This window comes from Balaenoptera ricei, chromosome 1, assembly GCF_028023285.1.
Source record: "Balaenoptera ricei isolate mBalRic1 chromosome 1, mBalRic1.hap2, whole genome shotgun sequence".
Lineage (NCBI taxonomy): Eukaryota > Metazoa > Chordata > Mammalia > Artiodactyla > Balaenopteridae > Balaenoptera > Balaenoptera ricei.
In genome coordinates, this window is record NC_082639.1 from 164,904,799 (window position 1) to 164,924,645 (window position 19,847).

At 36.3% G+C, this 19,847-nt stretch overlaps 1 protein-coding gene across 5 annotated transcripts in view; it reads right to left on the reverse strand.

The window, feature by feature from the left end:
• The window catches only part of AKT3 (AKT serine/threonine kinase 3), a 386,660-nt gene that overhangs the window by 143,321 nt on the left and 223,492 nt on the right, over positions 1 to 19,847 (reverse strand). For all 5 annotated transcript variants that reach the window (XM_059940876.1, XM_059940883.1, XM_059940866.1 and 2 more), the window contains one exon: positions 9,650 to 9,781. In XM_059940876.1, the coding sequence (XP_059796859.1) occupies positions 9,650 to 9,781 (132 nt within the window). The remainder of the gene's footprint in view (positions 1 to 9,649; positions 9,782 to 19,847) is intronic.

A 19,847-nucleotide genomic window follows, 5' to 3' on the forward strand; every position in this document is an offset into this window, starting at 1 on the left:
TTAAAAAATCTAAGACAAAGAGAATTTTGAAAGCAGCATGAGAAAATGTATTCATCACATACAAAGAAACTCCAATAAAGCTATCAGCATATTTTTCAACAGAAATCTTGCAGGCCAGGAGAGAGTGAGATGATATATTCAAAGTGCTCAAAGAAAAAAAGAACTATCAACTTAGAACACATTACCCAGCAACCCTATCCTTTAAAAATGAAGGAAATATAAAGACTTTCCCAGAAAAACAAATGTTGAGGAAATTTATCAGTTGACGGCTTTACATAAAATGTTAAAGGGAGTTCTTCAAGCTGAAATGAAAAGATATTAATCAGTAACATAAAAACATATAACTGTATAGAATTCACTGGTAAAGGTAATTATACAAATCTGAAACACTCTAAAACTGCAGTGGCAGTGTGTAAGTCACTTTGATCTCTAGCATACAGGTTAAAAGACAAAGCATTAAAATTAATTATAGGTACAATATTTTGTTAATGGATACAGAATATAAAAAATATAAATTGGGACATCAATAACATGAAATGTTGGGGGGAAAGTAAATGTGTAGGACTTTTAAAATCAATTGAAGTTAAAATGTTATCAACTTAAAATAGACTGCTATAACTATAAAATGTATTATGAACAGCAGGGTAATCACAAAGCAAAGAACTCTGATACACAAATGATAAAAAGAATCAAATATACCACTATATAAAATGAACAATTCATACGGAAAGCAAGCGAGGAAGAAAAGAAAAAAGAAACTATAAAATAATTAGAAAGCAATTAACCAGATGGTGATAGTAAATCTTTCACCATCAATAATTCCTTAAGGGGCTTCCCTGGTGGCACAGTGGTTGAGAGTCTGCCTGCCAATGCAGGGGACACGGGTTCAAGCCCTGCTCTGGGAAGATCCCACATGCCGCGGAGCAACTGGGCCCGTGAGCCACAATTACTGAACCTGCGCGTCTGGAGCCTGTGCTCCACAACAAGAGAGGCCGCGATAGTGAGAGGCCCGCACACTGCGATGAAGAGTGGCCCCTGCTTGCCACAACTAGAGAAAGCCCTCACACAGAAACGAAGACCCAACACAGCCATAAATAAAATAAATAAATAAAATTTAAAAAAAAAGAAAAAAAAATAATTCCTTAAAATATAAATGGTTTAACATCTCCAATTAAAAAACACAGAGTTGCTGAGTGGATAAAAAAACAAAACCCAACTACATGCTGCCTAAAACAGACTCACTTAAGTTTTAAGGAAACTCATATGATGAAAGGGAAGGGATGGAAGAGGATATTCCATGTAAATGGAAACCAAAAGAGACAAGGGGTAGCTATACTTCTATCAGACAAATAGACTTTTAAGTCCAAAGTTGTAGGAATTGAACTTTAAGTTCAATTTCGACTTTAAGTCGAAAGTTGTAAGAGAAAAAGAAGGTCATTATATAACGATAAAGGGATCGATTCATCAAGAGGACATAACAATTGTAAATATATACACACCCAATATGAGAGCATCAAAATATATTAAACAATTGTCACCAAATATGAAGGCTGAAATAGACAGCAATGCAATAATAGTAAAGGACTTCAGTACCCCACTTTCAACAATGGAAAGATCATCCATATAGAAAATCAACAATACAATAATAGATTGAACTACACTTTAGAGCAAATGGACCTAACAGATATATACAAAAGATTCCATCCAACGGCTTCACAATACATATTCTTCTCAAGTATACACGAAACATTCTCCAGGATGGAGTATATGTTAGATCACAAAACAAGTCGTAACAAGTTTCAAAAGATTAAAATTATACCAACTATAGTTTCCAACCACTGTAGTATGAAACTAAAAATAACAGGAGTAAAGCTGGAAAGCTCACAATTATATAGAAAATAAGCAAAACACTTCTGAAGAACCAATGAGTCAAAAACGAAATCAAAAGGGAAATCAAAAAATTCTTGAGACAAAGGAAATGGAAACACAGTGCACCAAAATTTATGGAATACAGAAAAAGAAATTCTAATAGGAAAGTCGGTAGTGATAAATGCCTACATTAAGAAAAAAGAAAAATCTAAAATAAAGAACCTAATTTTACACTTTAAGGATCTAGAAAAAGAACACAGTAAGCCCATAGTTGACAGAAGGAAGGAAATAATATAGAGCAGAAATGAATGAAACAAAGATTAGAAAGACACTTTTTAAAAAAATCAACAAAACTAAGAGTTGGCTTTTTGAAAAGATAAAATTTACAAACCTTTACCAAAACAAATTAAGAAAAGAGGAGAGGGCTTCCTTGGTGACGCAGTGGTTAAGAATCCGCCTGCCAATGCAGGGAACACAGGTTCAAGCCCTGGTCCGGGAAGATCTCACATGCTGCGGAGCAACTAAGCCCATGCACCACAACTACTGAGCCCACGTGCTACAACTACTGAAGCCCACGTACCTAGAGCCTGTGCTCCACAACAAAAGAAGCCAACGCAATGAGAAGCCCGCGCACCACAATGAAGAGTAGCTCCTGTTTGCTGCAACTAGAGAAAGCCCACACGAAGCAACTAAGACCCAATGCAGCCAAAAATAAATAAACAAAATAAATTAATTTTAAAAAAAGAAAGAAAAGAGGAGAGATGACTCAAATGAAATCATAAACAAAAGGGAGAACATTCAAAACTGATACCACAGAAATATAAAGGATCATAAGGGTCAGTGAACAATTATACGATAACAAATTAGATAACTCAGAAAAAATGGATAAATTCCTAGAAACATACAACTTACCAAGACTGAATCATGAAGTAATAGGATGTCTGAACAGATGAATAATGAACATGGAGTTTGCATCAGTAATCACTAATCTCCCCAAAAATAAAAGCCCAGGAGCAGATGGCCTCACTGGTAAATTCTATCAACATTTAAAGAAAAATTAATACCAGTCCTTCTTCTGAAACTCTTCAAGAATATAGAAGATGACAAAACACTCTAAACTCATTTTATTAGGCCAGTGTTACCAGGATACCAAAAAGCACACAACACCACCACAGAAAAAGAAAATTACAGACCAATATCTTTGATGAATATAGATGCAAAACTCCTAAATAAGATATTAGCAAACTGAATTCAACAATACATTAAAAGGATCATACACCACAATCAAGTGGGATTTATTCCAGACATGCCAGGATGGTTCAACATCTGCAAATCATTCAACATCATACACCCCATTAACAAGAGGAAGGATAAAAATCATATGATCATTTCAATAGATAAAGAAAAAGCATCTGACAAAAGTCAAAATCAATTTCTGATAAAAACTCTCAATAAAGTGGCTATAGAGGGAACATACCTCAGCATAATAAAGGCCATATATGACAAATTCACAGCTAACGTCACACTCAGTGGAAAAAAGCTGAAAGCTTTTCCTCTAAGCACAGGAGCAACACAGGAGGCCCAACCTACCACTTTTATTCAGCATTGTATTGGAAGTCCTAGCCAGAGCAATTAGAAACAAAAAAATAAAATAAAAGGAATCTAAATCAGAAAGGAAGTAGTAAACCATCTCTATTTGCATAAGACATAATCTTATATACAGAATACCCTAAAGAGTAGTAGAACTAATAAACAAATGCAGTAAAGTTGCAGGATACAAAATCAATATACAAAAATTAATTGGTTTCTATACACTAATAACAAAGTCTCAAAGAGAGAAAAGTTTTTAATTTTTTAAAAAAGTTTTTAAAAGTTTTTAAAAATACCGTTTATAACTGCATTAGAGAAATTAAAATACTAAAGAACAAATTTAAACAAGGAGGTAAAAGACTTGTACATCTAAAACTACAAGGCTTTGATAATTCAGTGCAATCCCTATCAAAATTCCAATGACATTTTTCACAGAAATAGAACAAAAAAACCTAAAATGTGTATGTAACAACAAAGACCCCAAATAGCCAAAGCAATCTTGAGAAAGAACAAAGCTAGAGACATCATGCTCCCTGATTTCAAACTATATTGTAATACTATACTCGTCAAAATGACATTGTATTGGCATAAAGACAAACACAAATATCAATGGAACAGAACAGAGTGCCCAAAAATAAACCCATGCATATATGGTCAATTAACTTACAACTAAGGAACCAAGAACACATGATGGGGAAAGGACACTCTCTTCAATAAATGGTGCTAGGAAAACTAAGCAGCCACAAGCAAAAGAATGAAACTGGACCACTTTCTTACACCTTACACAAAAATCAACCCCAAATGGATTAAAAACTTGAATGTAAGACCTAAAACATGAAATTACTAGAAAAAATATAGGTGGTAAGCTTCTTGACACCAGTTGTGTCAATTAATTTTTTTAATTTGATATCAAAAAGAAAAATCAACAAATGGCTTATGCACAGCAAAGGAAACCATCAACAAAATGAAAATAAAACCTACTAAATGGGAGAAAATATTTGCAAGTCATGTATCTGGTAAGGGTTTAATATCCAAAATATTAAGAACTCATATAACTTAATAGCAAAAAAACAAACAATCTGATTGAAAAATGGTCAGAGGATCTGAATAAACAATTTTCCATAGAAAACATACAGATGGCCAACAGGCACATGAAAAGGTGCTGAACATCACTAACCATCATGGAAATGCAAATCCAAACCACATAGAGCTATCACCTCACACCTGTTAGAATGGCAAGAAATAAATGTTGGCGAGGGTGTGAAGAAAAGAAACCCCCGTACACAGTAGGTGAGAATGTAAACTGATGTAGCCACTATATAAAACAGTATGGAAGTTTGTCAAAAAAATTAAAACTACAATCTGATCCAGCAACTAAACTTCCGGGTATTTGTCCAAAGGAAACAAAATCACTATTGTGAAAAGAAAGCTGCACTCCCCTGTACATTGCAGCATTATTTACAATAGCCAAGACATGGAAACAATTTATAAATCCATGTATCCATCAATGGCTGAATGGAAAAAGAAAATGTGATACACACAGTGGAATATTATTCGGCCACAAAAAGAAGTAAATCTTGCCACTTGCAATAATATGGAAGGGCCTTGAGGGCATTTTGCTAAGTGAAATAAGTCAGTGAAAGACAAATACTGTATGATTTCACTTATATGTGGAGGAAGGAAGGAAGGAAGGGAGAAAGAAACAGGGAAAGAAAGAGAGAGAGAGAGAAAGGGAGGGAGGGAGGAAGACAGAGAAAGGAAGGAAGGAAGGAAGGAAGGAAGGGAGGAAGAAAGAAAGAAAGAAAGAAAGAAAGAAAGAAAGAAAGAAAGAAAGAAAGAAAGAAAGAAAGAAAAAAGAAAGAGAAAGAAAGAAAGAAAGAAAGAAAGAAAGAAAGAAAGAAAAAGAAAGAAAGAAAGAGGAAGAAAGAAAAGAAAGAAAGAAAGGAGAGAAAGAAAGGCCTGAACTCACAGAGAACAGCCTAGAAGCAGTAGGTGGGCAAAATGGGTGATGGTGGTCAAAAGGTACAAAATTCTGAATGAAAACAGAAATCAACCACAGAAAGAAAAATGTGAAAAGAACAAACACGGGGAGACTAAACAACATGCTACTTAAAAATCAATGAGTCAACGATGAAATCAAAAAAGGAATCAGAAAATACTTCGAGGCAAACGAAAATGATAACACAACCTTACAAAATCTATGGGATGCAGCAAAACAGTGTTAAGAGAAAAGTACATAGGGATACAGGCCTTCCTCAAGAAACAAGTAAAATAAACAAATAAACAACCTAACCTACCACCTAAAAGAATTAGAAAAAGAAGAACAAACAAAACCCAAAGTCAGCAGAAGACAAGATATTATAAGATCAGAGATTGAATAAATAAAATAGATTTAAAAAAACCCAGAAAAGATCAATAAAACCAAGAGCTGTTTTTTTTTGAAAAGATAAAATCGAGAAACCTCTAGCCAAGCACACCAAGAAGAAAAGAGAGAGGACCCAAATAAACAAAATAAGAAATGAAAGAGATGTAACAACAACCAATACTACAGAAATACAAAAAATCATAGAGAATACTATGAAGAGCTGTATGCCAAACACTGGACAACCTAGAAGAAATGTACATCTCTAAAAACATACAGTCTGCCAAAACTAAGTCAAGAAGAAACAGATAATTTGAACACACCAATAACTAGATGTGAAAGAGAATGTGTAATTTTTAAATTCTGTCAAACAAAAATCCAGGATCAAACTGCTTCACTGGGGATTCTAACAAACAAACAAAGAAGAATTCATAACGATCCTTCTCAAACTATTCTGAAAAAATGAAAGAGGAGGGAACACTTCCAAATTTATTCTATAAGGCCACCAAGACCCGGATACCAACACCAGACAAAGACATTACAAAAAAAGAAAATTATAAGCCAATATCTTTGATAAATTTAGATGCAAAAATCCTCAACAAAATATTAGGAAACCGAATCCAACATGACATAAAAAGGATCATGCACCATGATCAACTTGGATTCATTCCAGGGTCAGAAGGATGGTTCAACATATACAAATCAATGTGATATACCACATTAAAAAAAAAGGAGAGACAAAAACCACATGATCATCTCAATAGATGCAGAAAAAGTATTTGACAAAATTCAACATTCATTTACATTCATCAACATTCATGATAAAAACGTTCACCAAAGTAGGTATAGAGGGAAAGGGAACAGATTTCAACATATTAAAGGCCATTTACAGCAAAACAACAGCCAACACAAAATGAACAGTTAAAAGCTGAAAGACTTCCCGCTAAATTCAGGAACAAGACAAGGATTCCCACTCTTACCATTTCTATTCAACATAGCATTGACAGTCTTAGCCACAGCAATCAGATAAGAAAAGAAATAAAAGGTATCCAAATTGGGAGGAAAGAGATAAAACTGTCATTAATTGCAAATGACATGATACTCTTATAGAGAACTCTAAAGTTGCCACATAAAAACTATTAGAACTAATAAATGAATTCAGCAAGATAGCAGGATAAAAGACCAATATACACAAATGGGTTTCTTTACACTAATAATGATATATCAACAAGAGGAAGTAAAAAAGCAATCCCATTTGAAATAGTGTAAAAAAAATAAAATAAAATATCTAGGAAGAAACTTAACCAAGGAGATGAAGATCTATACATTGAAAACTATAAAACACTGATAAAGGAAACTGAAGATGATTCAATGATGAAATGGAATGCCCATGGATTGGAAGAATTAATATAATTAAAATGGCCATACCACCCACTAAATCTACAGATTTAATGCAATTCCTGTCCAAATACCTATGACATTATTCACAGAGCTAGAACAAATATTCCTAAAATTTATATGGAACCACAAAAGACCCCAAATTGCCAAAGCAATCTTGAGACAGAAGAACAGAGCTGGAAATATCATGCTCCCTGACATCAGACTATATTACAGAGCTACAGTAATTAAAACTGCATGGTACTGGAACAAAAACAAATATATAGCTCAATGGTACAAAATAGAGAGCCCATAAACAAACCCATGCACCTACAGTCAATCTTCGACAGAAGAAACAAGTATATAAGATGGAGAAAAGACAGTTTCTTCAACAAGTAGTGATGGGAAAGCTGGATAGCTGTATGTAAATCACTGAAATTAGAACACTCCCTCACACCATATACAAGAATAAACTCAAAGTGATTTAGACACCTAAATATAAGACAAGACACCATAAAAATCCTAGAAGAGAACATAGGCAAGACATTCTAGGACATAAATTGAAGCAATATTTTCTTAGATCAATATTCAAAAACAAAAGAAATAAAAGCAAAAATTAAAAATGGGACCTAATTAAACTTAAAAGCGTGTGCACATCAAAGGAAACCATCAACAAAACAAAAAGACAACCTATCGAATGGGAGAAAAATATCTGCAAATGATGCTACCAACAAGGAGTTAATATCTAAAATATACAAGCAGGTCATGGAACTCAATATCAAAAAAAAAACAATCCAATTAAAAAATGGGCAGAAGACCTAAGTAGACATTTCTCCAAAGAAGATGCTCAACATCACTAATTATTAGAGAAATGCAAATCAAAACCACAATGAAGTATCACCTCACACCTGTCAGAATGACTAGCATCACTAAGTCCACAAATAATACATGTTGGAGAGGGTATGGAAAAAAGGGAATCCTCCTACATTGTTGGTGGGTATGTAAATTGATGCAGCCACTATGGAAAACAGTACGGAGATGCCTTAAAAAACTAAAAACAGAGCTACATATGATCCAGCAATCCCACTCCTGGGCATATATCTGGAAAAGACAAAAACTCTAATTCAAAAAGATACACGAACCTCAATGTTCACAGCAGCACTATTTACAATAGGCAAGACATGGAAATGACCCAAGTGCCCACCAGTAGACAGTTGGCTTAAGAAGATGTGGCATACACACACACACACACACACACACACACACATATATGTATGTATGTATATGTGTGTATATATATACACATACACACACAATGGAATATTACTCAGTCATAAAAAAGAATGACATAATGCCATTTGCAGCAACATGAATGGACCTAGACATTATTATACTTAGTGAAGTAAGTCAGACAAAGACAAATACTATATGATATCACTTCTTTGTGGAATCTAAAAAAAAAATAAATGAATCTATATACAAAACAGAAATAGACTCATAGACATAGAAAACAAACTTATGGTTACCAGAGGGGAGGGACTAATTAGGAGTATGGGATTAACAGATTCAAACTACTATACATAAAATAGATAAGCAACAAGGATTTACTGTATATCTCGGAATTATATTCAGTATCTTGTAATAACCTATAATGGAATATAATCAGAAAAAATAACTGAATCATTATGCTGTACACTTGAAACTAACACACTATTGTAAATCAACCATAATTTACAATATTTTAATTCTTCAGTTTAATAAATAAATATATATATTTAAAAATACAAATTATAGTTATAAAATAAAGAATTCATGGGGATTTAATGTACAGAATGATAAATACAGTTAATAATGCCATAATGTATATTTGAAACTTGCTAGAAGAATAAATCTTAAAAGGTCTGACCACAAAAAATAAAGCTTGTAACTATGTGTGGTGATGGATTTTAAGTAGAAGTATTGTAGTGATCATTTTAGTTTTATTATTCTAGTATTTTAAATTTATCAAGAATGCTTTTGCATTCAATGATTACATAAAATTTATGGGCACAAATAATCTATGCTAATAATCTATTCTATTCACCATTTTATTTAATAATAAAAATCTCCGAATGTTAGGGGGAAATATCAAAAAGTATCACTACTGTAATTAGTGATATAGGTGACAAATATATAGTGAAAACATTATCCCAAACACACAAGCATAGAATAAATATTTCCCTCTCAAAGGAATAAAACAGATTCTAATAGTCAGATGGTATTACAAACTTTGAAACTTTTAATACTGTAAATAAATATCAATATACAGATATTATTGTAGCTGTAGCCCCTACAATCAACATTTTGGTTATTTAATGGAATTTCTACACTTTAGTCACGTGCATGCATGAACACACACACTTGTGGACACCATAAACAAAAATTTAATAATCAACTCTAGTAGTCAGTTACCTTAGCAATAATAACTTCTTTCTTCAGAATCTTCATAGCATAGTATTTTCCACTTGCTTTCTCTCGAACCAAAATAACTTTCCCAAAAGTGCCTTTACCTAGTAGTTTCAAATAGTCAAAATCATTCATTGTCTGAAAAACACAAATGAAAATACATAATATGAAACATTTGATGCAATTTATTTGTAAACTTATATGTATATATTTGCATTATCTACTCAAAATCAAATTTTACCAACTTCTAAGCACACTTAAATGACGAAGAATCAGAATGGCATTGGCTTTCTCATCACCAATCATGGATGCTGGAAATAATTTAAGCAATTCTCAGATAGTGGAGACAATAATTTTAAACGTAGAATCTCACAACTACTCAAATTATTAGTAAGGGCAAAGGGAAAATAAAATCATTTTCACTCACTTCCAAGAACTCAAGTTTCTAAGGATTTAGTAGTGCCACTACTCCCGGACAATGTGACAATCAAAAATGTCCTCCACAAACATTTCCAAATATATCTAAGAGAAAAGTATTGAAGGGAGTGTTTGAGAATGTACTATATTAAAATAAGGATGGACTCCAAGAAAGAGAAAGATACATGTATAAGAAATGTTGAAAACAATTCTGGAGCCCAGTGCAAAGAAACAGAAGAACAACAGCAGTATATCTTCTGAGAAAGCAACTGGTCCAAGGCAGAAGGAGGAGTCATGGAACTCTAAGAATGTCTTTAATCTGCCTATTTTCAGTTTCATTTCTCATTCCCATTTCTAAGTAGTAGGTGATTACCAAGATTTTGCCAAGCAGAATTACTATTGCTCTCTATAGCCCCCTCTATGAATGCTTTCCCTACTCTATTTATCCACAAACTTCCAAAATTTTGATAATGTTTCTCCACTAATGTCCTTCTCTCACACAGCTTTTCATTTTCGTGGGCTTGTCCCCTTTAAAAATTCCTCTGCTATTATTTTAATAGGCTTTTAGATGAAAGAGGAGGTATGCTCAGTTTATCATCTTAAATTTAAATTCGGTTTAGAGGGATTTAAAAATAACAATTTAAGGATCTGGGGTTTTATCCTACCAACAATCAGAAGTTATTGAAGATTTTTGTGCCTTTTTAGAAGTATTTCTTTCCTCTTTACCACCCATTTGAAGTAAATGTCAGAAATGTCTCAAACAGATGACCTCAGCTTCTACCTTAAGAAACTAGAAAAAGAGCAAATTAAATCCAAAAGAATTAGAAGAAAAAAATAATAAAGATCAGGGCAGAAATCAATTAGGGACTTCCCTGGCGGTCCAGTGGTTAAGAATGCATGCTTCCATTGCAGGGGGTACGGGTTTGATCCCTGGTCAAGGAAGTGGATTCCTACATGCTGTGTGCATGGTGCAATGCGGCCAAAAAAAAGAAAGAAAAGAAAAAAGAAATCAATTAAATTTTAAGAAGAAAGAAAAGGAGAGGAGGTCACGATGGCGGAGGAGTAGGAGGACGTGGAGTTTATCTCTCCCTACAAATGCATCAAGAATACATCTACAAATGGAACAGTTCTCAGAGAGCACAGGCTGAAAGCAGAGGACCTCGGTCACCTAAAAGGACAAGAAATCCCCACGTAACTGGGGAGGATGAAAGAAAGAAGAAGCAAAAAAGAAGAGAAGAGGTTGCCACATATTGGGAAGCCCCTCACTGGCAGGGAGATCAGTTGGCACAGAAGGGGAGTTTCAGGGGCTATCAGAAGAGAGTGCAGCACCCGGTCTGTGGCAGGCAGGACAGAGTGAGACCTACACAGATGGTCTGTGCCACAGCCCTGTGTGCCCCAGTCTGAGACGTGTGTCCCAGTGTGGAAAGGGGCTGGGTGCTGGACTGTGGGGTTTGGGGAGTAAATCCGGGGAGAGGATTGCTGTTGGCTGTGAGGAGACAGCATGAGGAGACGGGAGTGAGGAAATCCTCAACTGGGAATGCTTGTGGAGGAAACTGAGACTGCCATAGCAGGAAAGGGCCATTGTTAAGTGACACAGAAGGGGAGGAGCTGCCATTGCAGCCTTTCTCCCCATGCACTGGCCCTTGCCTCCCTGGGCACTAGGAAGGGCCCCCACTGGGGCCGGCTCTCTCGCGGCCTCTGGCTTCCCTATGTGCCTCGTCAACGCCAGGGAAGGCTCTCTTGCACCCGTGGCTGAGCACTAGGAAGGGCCACCACAGGGGCCAACTATTTCATGCCCGCGGCCACCGGTTTCCCCACGCACCTGTCACCGCCAGGGGTCCTGCGACTCTGGCTGCTACACAGCCTCCGAGTCCCCTCCTCGCCAGGGCAAACTCATATGATCCAGGGCAGCCTCAAAAGCAGACCCCTGTGGGTGACCCACATGCAGAGGTGCGGTTGTAACCACAGCTAAGCCCCAGGGGACATCAACTAAGGAAGAAAAGCCGAAATCTCTCCTCGTAGCTGTGCAAACTGTGAAATGACATCTCCAAGAGTGGCCTTGTAAACTCAGAGCCTACAGAACATCTGAACAAACAAACAGTGCTCCCACAGAAAACACAAGCCTAGCTTTAGCAGCTGTAGATTCTGTTGGCACATACACATGTAGGTTGGGCCAGGCTAAGGATGGTGCTTGCCCCATAGCAACAACAGTGGGTCCAGATCCATGATTACTGCAATCCTGGGACCTGACTTCAGTGGCTCTCTGTAAGTTTAAGAAAACTAAAATCATATCAAGCATCTTTTCCGACCACAATGCTATGGGATTAGATATCAATTACAGGAAAAAAACTGTAAAAACCACAAACACATGGAGGCCAAACAATATGTTACTAAATAACCAATGGACCACTGAAGAAATCAAAGAGGAAATAAAAACATACCTAGAGACAAACGATAATGAGACAATGATGATCCAAAACCTATGGGATGCAGCAAAAGGAGTTCTAAGAGGGAATTTTATAGCAATACAATCTTAACTCAGGAAACAAGAAAAATCTCAAGTAAACAATCTATCTTTACACCTAACACAACTCGACAAAAAAGAACAAACAAAACCTAAAGTTAGTAGAAGGAAAGAAATCATAAAGATCAGAGCAGAAATAAATGAAATAGAGACAAAGGAAACAAAAGCAAAGATCAATGAAACTAAAAGCTGGTTCTGTGAGAAGATTAACAAAATTGATAAACCTTTAGCCAGACTCATCAGGAAAAAAAGGAGAGGACTCAAATCAATAAAATTAGAAATGAAAAAGGAGAAGTTACAAAGGACACCACAGAAATACAAAGGATCATAAGAGACTACTACAAGCAACTCTATGCCAATAAAATGGATAACCTAGAAGAAACAGACAAATCCTTAGAAAGGTACAATCTCCTAAGACAGAAATAGAAAACATGAACAGACTAATCACAAGTACTGAAATTGAAACTGTGATTTAAAAACTTCCAACAAACAAAGGTCCAGGACCAGATGGCTTCACAGGTGAATTCTATCAAAGAATAGTTAACACTTATCCTTCTGAAACTATTCCAAACAATTGAAGAGAAAAGAACACTCCCAAACTTGCTCACGATGCCACCATCACCCTGATACCAAAACCAGACAAAGATAACACAAAAAAAGAAAATTACAGGCCAATATCACTGATGAACATAGACACAAAAATCTTCAACAAAATATTAGCAAACCAAATTCAACAACACATTCAAAGGATCATAAAGATGGCAGACTAGAAGGACATGGAGTTCGCATATCCTCACAACTAGGGCACCTACCACGTGGGGGACCACGGAAACCTAAGGGGACAGGAGGAACACCAGAGCAACAGAGTAAGACATGGTGGGGAGGGAGGAGAAGTGGAGGCAGGATGGAACTGGAGCCTTGGAGGGGCGCCTGGGGGAGGGAAGGGGTTCCCACTCTTGGGAAGCCCACCCACAGTGAGGGGATCAACAGGGATGGCGAAAGACCGTCGGGAGAACAAAGGATTGGAAGGGAATGCAGCCAGTGTTTCCCCTGCCCACTTGGGTCCCAGAAAGCCTGCTGAGGTCCTAATCATCCGATCTCTGTGACTCCCTCCAGCCATGCTGAGCATAAGCCCCGCCCTCACCCAGAACCTTACCTCTGCACTTCACACTCCGAGACCCCCTACGACCAAGTTGGGCCTAAACCTTGCCCCCGCACCTCCACCCAGCGCCTTACCTCTGAACTCCGCACTCCGAAGCCCTCTCCAGCAGTGCTGAATATTCCGGTTGCATGGGTCCTGAGCCTAGGTCCCGACCCCTGCCTAAACCTCACCCTCAACTAATCCCCACCCCACCCCCACAGCCAAGGCCTTTTCTAGCATTTTTGTTTTCAAGGTTGTGGTTCCATTTTATTTTGTTGTTTCAATTTAATTTTTATTTTTTCAAATAAATTTTGAAAGTTTTCTTATTTTATTTTGTTCTTGATATATTGTTATTGTTCTGCTCGTTTTGGCTTGCTCCCACCCACTTTTTTTTTCTGTTGTGGTTCTGTTTTACCTTGTTTTAGTTGTTTCACTTATATTTTTCTTTTTCCTAATATATCTTTTTCTAATTTTATTTTTTTGTTTGTTTTTGTACTGCTCCTTTTTTTGAATTTTATTTTATTTATTTTTTTCTACAGCAGGTTCTTATTAGTTATCTATTTTATACATATTAGTGTATATATGCCAATCCCAACCTTCCAATTCATCCCACCACCACCACCAACCCACCAGCTGCTTTCCCCCTTGGTGTCCATAATGTTTGTTCTCTACAGCAGTCTCTCTATTTGGTCCTTTTTTTTTCTTCTTCTCTTTTGCCACACCACGTGGTTTGAGGGATCTTGGTTCCCAGGCCGGTGATCGGGCCTGAGCTCCTGTGGAGTGTGCGCCAAGCCCAAACCACCGGACTAACAGAGAACCTCAGACAACAGGAAATATTAATCAGAGTGAGGTCTCCCAGAAATCCTCATCTCAACACCGAGACCTGGCTCTAAACAAATGCCTGTAAACTCCAGTGCTGGGCGCCTCGGGCCAAAAAACCAGTAAGACAAGAACACAATACCACCCATCAAAAAAAATAAGACGACAAAAAAATATGTTACAGACGAAGGAATAAGGTAAAAACCTACAAGACCAAATAAATGAAGACAAAATAGGCAAGCAATATGAAAAAGAATTCACAGTAATGATAAGAAAGACGATCCAAAATCTCAAAAATAGAATGGAGGCACGGATCAAGGAAATACAAGATATGGTTAACAAACACCAGGTAGAACTAAAAAACAAACAGTGAAGAACAACACAATAACTGAAATGAAAAATACACTAAAAGGAATCAATAGCAGAATAACTGATGCAGAAGAAGGGATAAATGAGCTGGCAGACAGAATAGTGGAAATAACTTCCGAGGAGCAGAATAAAGAAAAGAGACTGGAAAGAACTGAGGACAGTCTCAGAGACGTCTGGGACAACATTAAATGCACCAACATTCTAATTGTAGGGGTCCCAGCAGAAGAACGGAAAGAGAAAGGGTCTGAGAAAATATCTGAAGAAATTAGAGTCGAAAACTTCCCTAACATGGGAAAGGAATTAGTCAATCAAATCCAGGAAGCGCAGAGAGTCCCATACTAGATAAACCCTAGGAGAAACATGGCAAGACACATATTAATCAAACTAACAACAACTAAATTCAAAGAAAAAATATTAAAAACAGTAAGGAAAAAGCAACAAATAATATACAAGGGAATCCCTATAAGGTTATCAGTTGATTTTTCAGCAGAAACTCTGCAGGTCAGAAGGGAGTGGCAGGATATATTTAAAGTGATGAAAGGGAAAAACCTACAAGCAAGATTACTCTACCCAGCAAGGATCTCATTCAGATTTGATGGAGAAATCAAAAGCTTTACAGACAAGCAAAAGGTAAGAGAATACAGCACCACCAAACCAGCTTTACGACAAATACTAAAGGAACTTCTCTAGGCAGGAAACGCAAAAGAAGAAAAATACCCACAAAAACAAACCCCAAACAATTAAGAAATTAGTAATAGGAACATACATATTGATAATCCCCTTGAATGTAAATGGACTAAATGCTCCAAGCAAAAGACACAGACTGGTTGAATGGATACAAAAACAGGACCCATATATGCTGTCTACAAGAGACCCTCTTCAGACCTAAGGACACATACAGACTGAAAGTGAGGAGACGAAAAAAGATATTCCATGCAAAAGGAAATCACAAGAAAGCTGGAGAAGCAATACTCATATCTGATAAAATAGACTTTAAAATAAAGACTGTTACAAGACATAAGGAAGGACACTACATAACAATCAAGGGATCAATCTAAAAAGAAAACATAAAAATTATAAATATTTATGCACTCAACATGGGAGCAACTCAATATATAAGGCAAATGCTAACAGCCAAAAAAGGGGAAAAAGACAGTAACACAATTATACTGAGAGACTTTACACCCCACTAACACCAAAGGACACATCATCCAGCAAGAAAATAAATAAGGAAACACAAACTTTAAATGACACCATAGACCAGATAGACTTAATTGATACTTATAGTACATTCCACCCAAAAGCAGCAGAATACACTTTCTTCTCAAGTGCACACGGAAGATTCTCCAGGATAGATCACATCTTGGGTAAGAAATCAAACACTGGAAAATTTTTACCAATTGAAATCGTGTCAAACATCTTTTCCAACCACAACGCTATGAGATTAGAAATCAAGTAGAGGAAAAGAACTAAAAAACACTAACACATGGAGGCAAAGCACTGCAATGCTAAAAAATCAAGAGATCACTGAAGAAATCAAAGAGGAAATGAAAAAATACCTAGAGACAAAGGACAATGAAAACATGATGACACAAAACCTACAGAACTCAGAAAAAGCAGATCTAAGAAGGAAGTTTATAGCAATTCAAACTCACCTCAAGAAACAAAAAAAATCTCAAATAAATAGTCTAATCTTACACGTAAAGCAACTAGAGAAAGATGAACAAGGAAAGCCTAAAGTTAGTAGAAGGAAAGATATCATACAGATCAGAGCAGAAATAAATGAAATAGAAACGAAGAAAACGATAGCAAAGATCAATAAAAACAAAAGTTGGTTCTTTGAGAAGATTAAAAAAAAAATTGATAAACCTTTAGCCAGACTCATCAAGAAAAAAGTGAGAGGACTCAAATCTATAAAATTAGAAATGAAAAAGAAGAAATTACAACTGACACTGCAGAAATACAAAGGATCATAAGAGACTACTACAAGCAACTCTATGCCAATAAAATGGACAACCTGGAAGAAACGGACAAATTATTGGAAAGGTACAACCTTCCAAGACTGAACCAGGAAGAAATAGAAAATATAAACAGACCAATCACAAGTAATGAAATTGAAACTGTGATTAAAAATCTTCCAACGAACAAAACTACAGGACCAGATGGTTTCATAGGTGAATTCTATGAAACACTGAAAGAAGAGCTAACAACTATCCTTCTGAAACTATTCCAAAAAATTGCAGAGGAAGGAACACTCCCATACTCGTTCAACGAATCCACCATCATCTGGATACCAAAACCAGAAAAAGATATCATAAAAAAAGAAAATTACGGACCAGTATCACTGATGAACATAGAAGCAAAAATCCTCAACAAAACACTAGCAAACAGAATCCAACAACACTTTCAAAAGGTCATGCACCATGATCAAGAGGGTTTTATTGCAGGGATGCAAGGATTCTTCAATATACGCAAATCAATCAAAGGGATACACCAATATTAACAAATTAAAGAAAAACCATATAATCATCAATAGATGCAGAACAAGCGTTTAACAAATTTCAACACCCATTTATGATAAAAATTCTCCAGAAAGTGAGCATACAAGGAACCTACCTCAACATAATAAAAGTCATACATAACAAATACACAGCAAACATCATTCTCAATGGTGAAAACCTGAAAGCATATCCTCTAAGGTCACAAACAAAACAAGGATGTCCACTCTCACCCCTATTATTCAACATAGTTCTGGAAGTCCTAGACACGGCAATCAGAGGAGAAAAAGAAATAAAAGGAATATAAATTGGAAAAGAAGAAGTAAAACTGTCACTGTTTGCAGATGATACGATCCTTTACATAGAAAATCCTAAAGATGCCACCAGAAAACTAGCAGAGCTAATCAGTGAATTGGGTAAAGTTGCAGGATACAAAAGTAATGCACAGAAATCTCTTGCATTCGTATACACTAAGAACAAAAGATCAGAAAAACAAATTAAGGAAACAATCACATTTACCATTGCAACAAAAAGAATAAAATACCTAAGGAGGCAAAAGACCTGTATTCCGAAAACCATAAAATACTTATGAAAGAAATCAAAGATGGCATGAACAAATGGAGAGATAAACCATGTTCCTCGATTGGAAGAATCAATATCATGAAAAGGACTATACTACCAAAAGTAATCTACAGGTTCAGTGCAATCTCCATCAAATTACCAAGGGCATTTTTCACAGAATTAGAACAAAATATTTTACAACTTGTATGGAAACACAAAAGACCTTGAATAGCCAAAGCAATCTTCAGAAAGTAACACGGAGCTGAAGGAATCAGGCTCCCTGACTTCAGACTATACTACAAAGCCACAGTAAACAAGACAGTATGATACTAGCACAAAAACAGAAATATAGATCAATGGAACAGGATAGAAAGCCCAGAGATAAACCCACGCACATATGGTCACCTAATCTACGACAAAGGAGGCAAGAATATAAGTCGGAGAAAAAACATCCTCTTCAATAAGTGGTGCTGGGAAAACTGGACAACTACATATGAAAGAATGAAATCAGAACACTGCCTAACACCATGCACAAAAATAAACTCAAAATGGATTAAAGACCTAAATGTAAGACTGGACACTATAAAATTCTTAGAGGAAAACATAGGCAGAACACTTTCTGACATAAATCACAGCAAGATCTTTTATGCCCCATCTCCTAGAGTAATGAAAATAAAAATAAGCAAATGTGACCTAATTAAACATAAAAGCTTTTGCACAGCAAAGGAAACAATAAACAAGACGAAAAGACAACCTTCAGATTGTGAGAAAATATTTGCAAAAGAAGCGACAGACAAGGGATTAATCTCCAAAATATATAAACAGCTCATGCAGCTCAATAGACATTTCACCAAAGAAGACACACAGATGGCCAAGAGGCACATGAAAAGATGTTCAACAGCACTAATTATTAGAGAAATGCAAATCAACATCACAATGAGGCATCACCTCACACCGATTCAGAATGGCCATCATCAAAAAATCTACAAACAATAAATGCTGGAGAGGGTGTGGAGAAAAAGGAATACTCTTGCACTGTTGGTGGGAATGTAAATCGATACGACCACTGTGGAGAACGGTACAGCAGTTCCTTAAAAAACTAAAAATAGAACTACCATATGACCCAGCAATCCCACTACTGGGCATATACCCAGAGAAAACCATAATTCAAAAAGTCACAGGGACTTACTTGGTGGCACAGTGGTTAAGAATCCACCTGACAATGCAGGGGACACAGGTTCGATCCCTGGTCCGGGAAGGTCCCACATGCCGCAGAGCACTAAGCCTGTGTGCTGCAACTACTGAAGCCTGCGCACCTAGAGCTCATGCTCCGCAACAAAAGAAGCCACCACAATGAGAAGCCTGTGTTACGCAACAAAGAGCAGCCCCTGCTCACCGCAACTAGAGAAAGCCCATGCACAGCAATGAAGACCCAATGCAGCTAAATATAAATAAATAAAATAAATAAATTTATATAAAATAAGTCACATGTACCCTGCCGCACTATTTACAATAACCAGGACATGGAAACAACCTAAATATCCACCAACAGATGAAAACATAAAGATGTGGTACATATATATAATGGAATATTACTCAGCCAGGAAAAGAAATAAAATTGGGTCATTTGTAGAGATGTGGATGGACCTACCATCTGTCATACAGAGTGAAGTACGTCAGAAAGAGAAAAACAAATATTGTATATTAACACATATATGTGGAATCTAGAAAAATGGTACAGATGAACTTATTTGCAGGGCAGGAATAGAGACGTAGATGTACAGAATGGACCTGTGGACACAGTGGGGGAAGGGGAGGGTTGGATGAATTGGAAGATTAGGTGTGACATAAATACACTACCACCTGTAAAATACA